Here is a 12,029-nt window from a genome sequence, read left to right as displayed (position 1 = left end):
TATATATATATGTGTGTATATATATATGTGTGTATATATATATGTGTGTATATATATATGTGTATATATATATGTGTATATATATGTATATATATATGTATATATATATATATATGTGTATATATATATGTATATATATGTATATATGTGTATATGTGTATATATATGTATATGTGTATATATGTGTATATGTATATATATGTATATGTATATAAATACAACTCTCCACATGTTTTATAATTTTTTTTGTTTAATGGTCTTGCCTATGAGACTTAATGTAAACCTGTAAACCTACTATGAGCAGACGAGTCATCAATCTCCATCTGTAAACTTGCTTTGTAAAGATGATATGCTGGACAAAAAGTAAATTTCATTATAGTAACTAACTGTAGCTTTAATATCTTCCTGTAATTATACTGCGTTCCTCACTGTGTGTTAGCGACCGTGTCAACCATAGTCATTTGGCAAGTTAGCAGCTATTACATGCAGTTGTTGCAGTAGTAGCTCAGGGAGGTAGCCATGATAATACAGTAAGCCCTTGTTTCGGGGAGCCTTAGAGCCAGATTGAGCCTACAAGACATCCTTCTGTGCAGTCCTACATACTAAATACTTATACTTTACTACCTTACTACATACTACTTACTTTACACACAGACTAAGGTTTTCACAGCGTTGCATACCTTTGAGTCGGGATCCTGGGGTTTTCCAGAAAAGGGTCCCATCATGGACAAGTCTCCGGCGAAACAACTCTCCAGTTTTGAAAATTCCACCATCTCTTACTTTGGTCTCAGCCCGTGGGTCCAGCTTGGCCTGGATCTCTTGCAGACGCTGTGTTTTCTCCAGGTCCTCCATCTGCCAACCGGGATAAAAGTCATCTTCCATTTGGAGAACAGAGTAATTGAACGTCAATTACATTTCAATTGAATATAGTAGGAAACCATGAAAAAAAAAAAAACAGTTCTGCGTCATGCCTGTTACCACTCCAGTAAAATTAGCCTAAAACGCCTATCCAAGGCATACCCAAAGTAAATTGAAAGCTGTTCTTGAACCATTTGGAGTACATGCATGGTTTTGGTCTCTTTCGAAAGGTAACCCTCTGACGTTTTTTCCCCAACAGTCAGAATCACTGTAAGTGCTACTGGCATTGAGTAATAGAAGTTTGAACACACTGAAGTAGAAGGTTTTTATTTCCGCCTGAATATTTTTTTGCAAACAGATGCCTGCAGATGACTATACCTGGGACTTATTAGCTGGAAAACACAATGGGACCGCAGCATGAAGCTTTACCTAGTACAAGTTCAAATTTGATAACAATACCACAGAAAATTAATATATTACACATTCTCTAAGGGTATGTCTAGGCGTATTTCAAAAAAGACCATTTGGAGACCCATGGTAACATACCTAGGCTGTGTAAAAATGTGTATTCATAATTCAAACTAGAGCTTATTTATGTTGAAATACAGTAATCTATAAGTCATTTCACCATTATTCACTTTCCTAAAGTCTCCAAAACTTTCAAAAACCACACTTTGCATTTTACCCAGGAACGCAGGGAGCTGACTCGCGGTTATGTAGTTACTTCCGTGTTCTGCCTCTAACTCTAACCCCTGAAGCTGTATATCGTTATTTTCGAAATTTCATTGGCTATATGAAGCGTCAGTCATCAGAATGATCGGTTGCAATTGGCTAAAGCTTTACACGAAAGAAGAGGGGCAGGCCCTTTCCTTCAACGCGGACTCTCGTTGGCTATTGTAGGCTGTGGACAGGACATGGAAGCTCCTATTGGGTCAAATGAAGTGTCAATCGAAACGTCAGAGTGCATCCGCCATTTTGAGACCCAGATACCGGCAATATTTACATGCGAACGGGAGTTACGTTGGGAAATACATAAATAATTAGGCATATCTGCCGGCTAATTTGAAATGATGCAACAGCAGTCCGTGGGTATTTGTTGACGCAATAATGTGTTTTGGACTAAATATTTTGGTAACACTTTATAATAACTACACACTATGAAGCATTAGTTATGTCACGGTTTATGCTTTGCCCCCTGTGTTCCTGTGTCTCTGTGTGGCTCCGCCCCTGGTCTCCTCCCGGCTCCCTCCTGTGTCTCTGGGTACTTCTCAAGTCTCTTAATTGTCGTTTCCTCGCTCCTCGATCCTCACTTGAACCGGAAGTTCTTTCTGCGCCGCCGTATTGACGGCCATCCCAAAGCTCTAATGTAGCTTTAAGGAGCGAGGATCGAGGATGGAGGAGGGACCTCGGGGGAGCCATGAGTGAGGAACCATAACAACAGACTTCCAGGAAGTCTTTTAACGGCCGACACGCCCCCTCATTGTTCATCAGTTATGTGATTGGACGCTGCAGCCAATTGGACTGACTGACTGGAGTTTCATACCAGAGTGAAGACGGATCACAGAATAAACTCAAGCTTTATATTTGATTAGGTTTCTGATTCAACATCTGGTTTAAATATATGTTCATTGTAGTCTGAACAACAAAACGACCACAAACAACTTTCTTCATTTATTAGAAAGATGTGTTTTCTTGATCTGATATTTCCCTCAATAACTTTTATTATGAATACAATTAAAGTCAGAGAGAGCTGGGGAGACCAAACACTTTTTACATCATTCCTGAGTGTTTGATGAGTTTTATCATTTAAGAGAAACAATAATCATATTCTGGGTTATTTAATAATTATGCCACAGTCACAATTTCAAAACGTACAGACGCAAATAATTCATAAATAAGACGATCGCATTCCGCCAGTAGAAATCGATCCTGCGCTTATAAACAGAACACAGAACACAGTTTGTTAACAGACTACAGAGAGAAACACCTCTACAGTGGTGATTACTGTGTCTTTATTAGTTATTAGTATTATTAGTTACTATTATTAAGTACAGTGATCATGTGAACAGACACAAACTTATCAAAAGTCTCTCCAGCTGTTAAAGCCGACTGACAGCTGATCCAGCTGTGATCAACTGATCCTCCGTCATCAGAAACAGACGTCGTTTCACGTGACGCAACTGAGGAAAGGACGTCTCGTCTCTTAAAACATATTTCCTCTCTCCTTGCATGGTTTCCTCCATGCATCCCTGGTGGGAGGGACTAAGACGTAAGGAAAGGACCCAAGTGAGGGAAATGGGGATGCAATTAAGAGACTTGAGATGTACCCTCTGTGTCTGAGTGTCTCCTGATTGCTTTCATTCACTTCACCTGTGCTCAATCACCTGCCCCTGCCAAGCCAAAGCTGCACTCATTCAACTCACCTGCCTGCAATCTACTCATCACCCGACACATATATACTCCCCTGCTTTCCCTGTTCTGGTTGTCAGATTGTCTTTGTTTGTTCCCCCGTGTGCTTCATGTTCCAGCCTTGCGCCTCCCCGTGTGCTCGTCGTGTCTCCAGTGTTTATCCCTCGTGTTGTCTCTCTCTACGTTCCATGGTTTGTGACTTTGTCTTTTTTTTGTGACTTTGCCTTTTTTTTGTGACTTTGCCTTTTTTGTGATTTTGCCTTTTTCCGGTTTTCCGGTGACAAGTAAAAGACCTTGTTTTCAACTTCACCTCGTCTCCAGTGTCTGTCTGCGCTTGAGTCTCTGATCTGCCCCAGAATCGTGACAAGTTAAGTATGAGTGAACACTTAATTCATCCTTTATAAAGTATTGTTCCTATATTAACACTCATTAGTATGCAATTCATAACAACAGTTATGAATGTTTTATTCTTGATTAATAAGCTCTTCTATTATCTGTTTCATGATTGTGTTTTCATACTTTATAAATGATGGATTCCCCATTTGTGTGCGTGCGTGTGTGCGTGCGTGCGTGCGTGTGTGCGTGTGTGCGTGTGTGCGTGTGTGCGTGTGTGCGTGTGTGTGAAAAACACAAACCAATTATTAAGGAGTTGTAGATGATTAATAAGATCATTTATAAAGTGTAAGTAAATGATAAGAACATATTTAGATGTAAATTATTCATCCATTTAGATATGCTTTAGATATGCACTAATGGTTAGGGACTGTTAATATATGCTTTATAAACTCGTATTAATACTGCAATTTATGGTTAATTCATGATTAATTAACTTAGTTACTACTCGTTAGTAAAGTGTTTTGTGTGACCTCGTCTAAAGTTAGGACTATTTATGCCTTACAAAGCATTTATAAATGACATTGAAAGGCCATCACTGCCTCAAAACCCATAATCTTTCAACAGAAAAGACAAATGGACACAACACAAAGTGATCAATAACATATCAATATTTATTGCAAGATGCAAACAATGTACTGTTAAATACAAACCCCTCAGGCATTCATTCATGTAAAAAACAAACAAAGACATTCTTCTTCAGGAGAACATGGCTGGATATAAAACATTTGTAAATGTACAACTGGAGCTAACCAGGAGCTTTGCGTATTAGTTTACATTTACTTATTTAATTATTCATTTTATACCAAGTATATCGATCTCATTCACGCCACTCATATAAACAGATAAATGGTCATCTAACATTGTCGTTATGGTACAGTTAGCCATCTGTCACCTGGATTGCTCTATTTACAAAGGAGGTGACGCGTTGGCGTGCGCCTGTCTCAGGACCTCTAGTGCTAGCTAGATACTCATCATACATAATGTGGACGTGCCAGCAAACTAAGAAACATACTGACGGGCATTGGAGGCCCGTCAGCAGTCATTCCTTCTGGCCCGTGTCCGCGCGCCCTTTCAACTTAGGTCGGAGTTTTCCATCGTGTAAGTGCACTTCCGTATCAGTTCCTGAGAGAAATGTTTGTCCCACATTGATGTATGAAGCGGTCTTTTCCTTTATCCGTCTCACATTGATAACTTATTGAAAGCGGGATTTCGCTCGATTTCGATCTATTCCGCTTATTGCAAACAATGAGCAGATTCGGCGGGCTGCCATCGGGATATGCAACTGAAGGAAAGTGCGAACAGTGCAGATCGATATGCTTGGTTAAAATGAATAATTAAATAAGTAAATGTCAACTAATATGCAAAGCTCCTGGTTAGCTCCAGTCGTATATTTACGAATGTTTTATATCCAGCCATGTTCTCCTGAAGGAGAATGTCTTTGTTTGTTTTTTACATGAATGAATGCCTGAGGGGTTTGTATTTAACAGTACATTGTTTGCATCTTGCAATAAATATTGATATGTTATTGATCACTTTGTGTTGTGTCCATTTGTCTTTTCTGTTGAAAGATTATGGGTTTTGAGGCAGTGATGGCCTTTCAATGTCATTAATAAATGCTTTGTAAGGCATAGTGTAACCAGGTGAAACTATTGGGTCCGCCGGACCGGTAATGGGGTGCACGGGCCCTGATTAGGTGAAAAGATGCAACTGCTGGCAAATCGCGTCCTTTGTCTTTCACCACTGAACATCAAAGTACTGTGAACTCCTCCTGCCCGCTAAACCAGCTGTCACTGGTTACTCCACCTAGTTATATTTGTACCAATAAAATATTTATATTTTCATAACACTGCTTCCTGTGTGTATGTGCCTTTTACGGTGTTTTGAACCGGGTCTCTGTGGCAACGGGGTGCTACAGTTTGGCGCTGTGAGTAGGGTACAATTAGGCAGTGACAGTTTGGTTGGGCCTAGTGCTGGAGGGGCAGGACTGGTGCAAAGGCAATAGATTTTAGACCAAGGCAGTGGGTCTCACAAAGTCTACACAGCTACAAGAGCCGGGGTCGTCAGCTGGAGTGGACGGTGCGAACGGTGAAGATGGAATCTCTTCAGGAGGAGCTACAGGCCCTGAAAGAGAGGGTGGTGGCAGACAAGGCAGCTGTGTCTGCCTTAAAAGACATTGACTCCTTGAATGCACAGTTGCAACATGGGTCTCCTGTTGCATCCAGCAACCAGTCTTCCCTACAACCGGAGGAAACATCAGAGGTAGTGGGTGATGGTGCTGCTGGTCCGAGGGGTAGAGAGCGTGTCATTTATGTACCAAAATAAAGTGTCCGGTTTTCAATGGGGGTCCTGTGCTGAGTTTTACGAGTGGTTTGATGAGATAAATGCAGTTTTGGGTTATCGTCATTTTGAGGATACTGAGAAGGCTATGTACATTTATGACCAATTGGGTGGGGAAGCCAGACAGGAGAGACCAAGAGGTCTCGGCGCCAGAGGAGAGACCCTAGGCGCATTCTGGAGATTTTGAAGGAAGTATTTGGGCAGCCTGATTCATTGACCAGATTGTAAAACTATTTTTCGATCGGAGGCAGCAAGAAGGGGAATCCATCAGGGAGTATTCGCACGGGCTGATGGCTATTATTGATATTAATCATTGTGACAAGCAGGCCTGGTGTAGTGACTTTGCTTTATGTGATAATTTGCAGAGAACGTTCAGGATTTAGCGCTACTTGGAGAGCTAAAGAAGGTGATTCGGCAGAATAATAAAATCACTTTTTTTGGGTTACGAGAGGAGGCGTTGAGGTGGGGAGATGGGGAGCCAGCGGGTGGTCAGAGTCGGCGGGTGACAAACTCATGGGAGCTGTGGAGTCCATACAGTTGTTGCGGCTGCCCTCCCCGAACCTGACCCACTGCTGGTGGAAATTCTGCAAACTTTAAAGCAGCAGGTCCAGGATGAGAGTACGCTGAAGAAACAGCAGGCTCAGATTTTTGATTTGGCCCGGAAAGTGTCTGATTTGTCCGGTCTAGGGATTAGCCGGCCGGGGGTAAGTGGGGAGCAGCCAAGGTTTGACGCTGATGGTCAGCCTATGTTTTAAATGTCGGATTCCGGGTCACATGGCACGACAGTGTCGGTTAGGGGCTCCGGCATTGCGCCATGAGGTTTCCCGTGACAGGTTTGCCCATGTAGCTGAGCAGCAGGGAACACTTCGGATGAAGTGTGGGGTTTGGCATTCTCGGTTTGCCAGCAGGAGCAGGCTGTTTCACCTATAGGCTTTGCCTATTCCACTGTACCTTTCTGTGTTCCGGCTGGATCCATGTGTTTTGTACCTGTCAGTTCTACCTGGGCAGACTTTGTTAGGCTCATTTGTTTGTGTGTGGAGTCATTGGGGGAGGGGAGCCTCCCGGGGGAGTTACTCATTTCCAATGCAGTGGTTCCAGTGGAGAATGGACAGGTTGCGGTGCCGGTGGTGAATGTGGATGCGAACATTGCATCTCAGACCTGCCTTGGCTCAATACATTCAGTGGAAGTGGTGTCGGGTGGTACTGCCCCTGTAGCATTTGAACGAGTAGGGCTGCAGGAAGAGCGAGTCTTTTTGTGCGAACGGACTGGTGGGGTTGCGGAGCGGCAGCAGCTGCCCCCGGAGGTAGCCGCACAGGAATTTCCAGGGCTGACTGTTGAACAGGTACGGAAAGTGAGGCAGCTCCTGAGTAAACATTCTGGGGTCTTCGCAAAGTCAGACATGGATTTGGGATTTACAAACGTGATAGAGCATGAGATTCCAGTCCTGGATGAAGCCCCGGTTAGGCAGCGCTACCGGCGTATACCCCCAAGTCGGTATGAGGAAGTCAAAATGCATATAGCACAGCTATTGCAGCAGGGCATTATCAGGGAAAGCAGTAGTCCCTACTCCTCCCCCTTGGTGAGGAAGAAGGATGGGTCGCTAAGGCTCTGTGTGGATTACAGGCAGCTTAATGAGAGGACACGGCGAGATGCGTTCCCTCTTCCACGTATCGAAGAGTCCTTGGATGCTTTGAGCAGGGCAAGGTGGTTTACCGACCTGGCGAGTGGTTACCATCAAGTGGGAGTGGCTGAGAAAGATTGCAGTAAGACTGCATTCTGCACTCCTTTTGGCTTGTATGAATTTACACTGATGCCGTTTGGGCTCTGTAATGCGCCAGGTACCTTTCAGCGGTTGATGGAACGAATTTTGGGGGATCAGAGGTTCCAGTCGCTCCTCCTGTATCTGGATGACATTGTGGTGTTTTCGTCTACCATTGAGCAGCACCTTGAGCGCCTAGATTTGGTGTTGTCCCGGCTGGGGCAGTTTAATCTCAAGGTCAAGTTGAGTAAGTGCTCATTCTTTCAGTCCGAAGTTGTTTACCTGGGACATGTCATTTCAGCTACTGGAGTGGCTACTGATCCAGAGACAATTCGGGCGGTTGCAGAGTGGCGTCGGCCGCAGAGTGTGGCGGAGTTGAAATCATTCCTGGGTTTCGCTAGTTTCTACAGAAGGTTTGTGAGAAACTTTGCAAAGTTGGCAGTCCCCCTCCACGCTCTGTCCACACTGCTGTCAGCTAAAGGGGGGGAGGAAAGCCTCTTCGCTCCCAGTGTTTGGCCAGTTGTGGGATGCAACCTGTGAAGATGCTTTTGAAACATTGAAACAAAAGTTAATTTCTGCTCCCGTGTTGGGGTATGCAGATTTCAGCCAGCCATTCTTCCTGGAGATTGACGCTAGCATTAAGGGTTGGGGGCTGTTTTGTCGCAAGAGGGGGAGGGACAGTGACGGCTGGTTGCATACGCAAGTCGTGGCCTCCGGTCGTCGGAGCAGAATATGGAGAACTATAGCGCCATGAAACTGGAGCTGTTTGGGGTTGAAGTGGGCTGTTACGGATAAATTTAAGGATTATCTGATTGGGAACAAGTTTACAGTGTTTACTGATAACAATCCGCTAAGCCATTTGAACACCGCAAAGCTTGGAGCTATAGAACAGAGATGGGTGTCTGAACTTGCTCAGTTTGACTTTCAGTTGGTGTATCGGCATGGTAGCCAGAATGCGGGGGCGGATGCTCTCTCTAGGAAGTATGCAGAGCAGAAGGGGACAGAGGGGGGAGGAGTGGCACAAAGTTTTCAGGACACACGTAGTGTTCTGTCCAAACCCCAGCGAACGGCTCTGTGTCAGGAAACCAGTGCCAGCCCCCAGCAAGCTTCTATGTCTAGCTTTCCCTCATTTGATGTCTGCCTTGGCTAGTCTGCAGCAGGTAGATTCCGTAATATCGTCTTTTCAAACATACTGGGTGAGGGGTGTGAAACCTTGTAGGGACGAGAGGTTGCAGGAATGTGACAGAACAATGGGACTTTTAAGACAATGGGGAAGGATTGTGGAGCTGGGGGGTGTGCTGTACCGGACGGTGTGTGATCAGAAGGAGGGACAGATTAAGCAGCTTTTGTTGCCAGAGGTATTACACCGAGAGGTGCTTGCTCGCATGCACACTGACCATGGGCACCAAGGGGTGGAAAGAACATTCAAGTTGGTTCGAAGTCTGTGCTATTGGCCGGGAATGTTTGCAGACATTGAGGCTTTTTGTAAGACTTGTGAACGTTGTATTGTTTCTAAAGCACCACAGCCAAGGGTGGTTGCAGCGTTGGGGAGTCTGTTGGCTTTTAGGCCGCTGGAAGTAGTTGCAATGGACTTCACTGTGCTGGAACCATCGTCGGATGGACGAGAGAATATCTTGGTTTTTACCGATGTGTACTGGCTACTCGCCATATTTTCTCATGTTCGGGTGGGCTCCAGTGGTTCCGCTGGATGTCTGGCTGGGACAGGATAGATAGGATTTTGACGGTAATATGCATGAGTGGGTTGAGGAACATCAGGAGGTTGGGCTGTGCCTATGCTCGGGCTAGAAAGAACATGGAGCAGGCAGCGGAAGCTCGTAAAAGGTATGCAGGCACACCTGTAGGTGACCATCCTTTACAGCCAGGCCAATTTTTGTATGTAAGGAATCGTCAGTTTTCGGGTAGGCATACGATTCAGGATGTGTGGCTTCCCACCCCTCAGAGTCATAGCTCAGCTGGGTGGTGACCTGCCTGTGTATTCTGTGGTCCCGATTGATTTCTCGAAACCCCAACGCAATCTGAATAGACATGAGTTGCATGTTTGTGGTCCAGGCGTACAGATGGCAGGGCAGGAACCGGGGGACCGGGGAGTGGCTGGGTCCTCACTTCCTGATGTGGAGTCTGATTCGGACGACTCTCTGCCCCCGTCCAACTGTGGGCGAGGAGGGACTGAGTGCAGGCGAGAGTACACATGCCCTGCATTCACCACAGACACTGCCATCACCTGTGCCTTCGCCATCGCCTCCATTTCGGAGATCCAAGCGTGCTACTGCAGGGGTTCATTCTAACCCGCACTGGCTGCCGAGGTCTGTGGTAAGCCATCTAAGGGAGAAGGGAGTAGCTCCGGTAGGGGTGGCGCAGTTGCAGCAGACTTGCGTGGCGGTGCTGAAACAGGTTTTTTCAGGGTTAGCTGAAGGATTGGGGAAGGTTGATGTCGGATCTGGAGGGGACATATGCCATCAGTGGGACACTGAGTGATTATGGGGGGGTGGATGTAACCAAGTGGAACTGACGGGGTGAAACTATTGGGTCTGCCGGACCGGTAATGGGGTGCACGGGTCCTGATTAGGTGAAAAGATGCACCTGCTGGCAAATCGCGTCCTTTGTCTTTCTCTCCGCCGTCACGAGCGGGTGTGCTGAGTCTGCTCTCTGTCTCCACCACCACGAGTGGGGGGGGCCCCCGAGTCCAACTACTTGCTCTCCCGCAACAAGCGGAGACGTAGCGTGTGTTTGGGGGATGGCTGATTCAGGTAAAAACATTTACAGTGGAATGGTCTTTCTTTATGTATTTCGTGTGCTGGGGAAATTGGGTACACTTAAGAAAGATGTAATGTTGTATTTGTGTATTTTTAGAGCTTCCTGAGCAGTGCACCCAATGGTAGCTGGGGGGGAATCCAAGTGGGGTTGGCTGGGTTGCTGAACATTCGGTGGGTTGAAGTACAATCTTTTTGGGTTTGTTTTCATTGGCAGTTATTTGTGATTATTTATATTTTCGTTTTCATTTATTTTCTAGTTAGTGGGACGCTGCCTTGGTCTTTTGTTTTGTTTCTTTTGCTTTAAATTGTTTGTGATGCCGATCTTAGTGCATGGTCTGTGAACTCCTCCTGCACGCTAAACCTGCTGTCAATGGTTACTCCACTTAGTTATATTTGTACCAATAAAATATTTATATTTTCATAACACTGCTTCCTGTGTGTATGTGCCTTTACGGTGTTTTGAACCGGGTCTCTGGCAACGGGGTGCTACAATAGATAGTCCCCACTTTAGGTGAGGTCACACAAAACACTTTACTAACGACTAGTAACTACCTTAATTAATCATAAATTGCAGTATTAATACGCATTTATAAAGCATATATTAACATAGTCCCTAACCATAAATCATTATATATGTGTGTATATCTATCTATCTATATATACCTAAATAATCATTTACATAATCATTTACAACTGCTTAATAATTAGTTTGTAATATATATAATACTTCATTTACAAATGGGGAATCCATCATTTATAAAGTATGAAAACGCATAATAGACGAGCTTATTAATGAACAAAAAACATTTATAACTGTTGTGAATTGCATACTAATGAGTGTTAATGTAGGAACAATGCTTCATTGTGTGTAGTTATTATAAAGTGTTACCAATATTTTTATTGGATTGGATCGTCTGGACCTTTGGCAATGTAACGAGACCATTTTATGCGTTTTCACTTTGACCAGGCCAGTCTGACTGTATGTTATAGAGGGGCAAACAAGAAACATGGGAAGAGATGGGAATGACTCATAGGTTCCCGGCTGGAGATCAAGTGGGGATTGTTATTGTGTTTTGAAAATGGTGCAGTATTGAGGAAGTAGGCTGCAGACAGCAGTCGCTAAAAAAAGACGAATGTAATTCTATCCAGGCAACTTCTCACCGTGGGCTCCTGACAGAAGGTTCACAGGAGTTTTGGTGCCTTTTGAAAGTGTTTGGCCACTTTGACATTTTTGGAGGACGAAAAACCAACCTTGAGACTTTTCTATTACTCTTACTCGAGAGGTAAGTTCCACATTGTATGGTCCTTACAATTAAATTTGTTAACACTGCTTTGTAAAAATATTGATCGCTGCATATCCTAAACTGTCACAATCAGGCTTTGCCGTCTTTGTGTAGCTCCACACCCTCCTCACTCTACCTGTCAGCCACTCCCTCAGCACCAGCCTAACTCCCTTTACCTGCATCTGATCACTAATCAAGCGCTCCCTCATCAG

At 44.5% G+C, this 12,029-nt stretch overlaps 1 protein-coding gene across 1 annotated transcript in view; it reads right to left on the bottom strand.

Moving 5' to 3' along the window:
- Window positions 1-229: 229 nt before the first annotated feature.
- Window positions 230-12,029, bottom strand: part of LOC116396590 (rho guanine nucleotide exchange factor 2-like) — a 48,316-nt gene continuing 36,516 nt past the window's right edge. The window contains exon 12 of the mRNA XM_031871277.1: window positions 230-852. Within this exon, the coding sequence (XP_031727137.1) occupies window positions 640-852 (213 nt within the window). The 3' untranslated portion in view covers window positions 230-639. The remainder of the gene's footprint in view (window positions 853-12,029) is intronic.

The sequence above is a fragment of the Anarrhichthys ocellatus genome, unplaced genomic scaffold, assembly GCF_004355925.1.
Source record: "Anarrhichthys ocellatus isolate YVR2014 unplaced genomic scaffold, GSC_Weel_1.0 scaffold57, whole genome shotgun sequence".
Lineage (NCBI taxonomy): Eukaryota > Metazoa > Chordata > Actinopteri > Perciformes > Anarhichadidae > Anarrhichthys > Anarrhichthys ocellatus.
The sequence above is the reverse complement of the archived record's forward strand: the minus strand, read 5'-3'. Positions and strand labels throughout refer to the sequence as shown.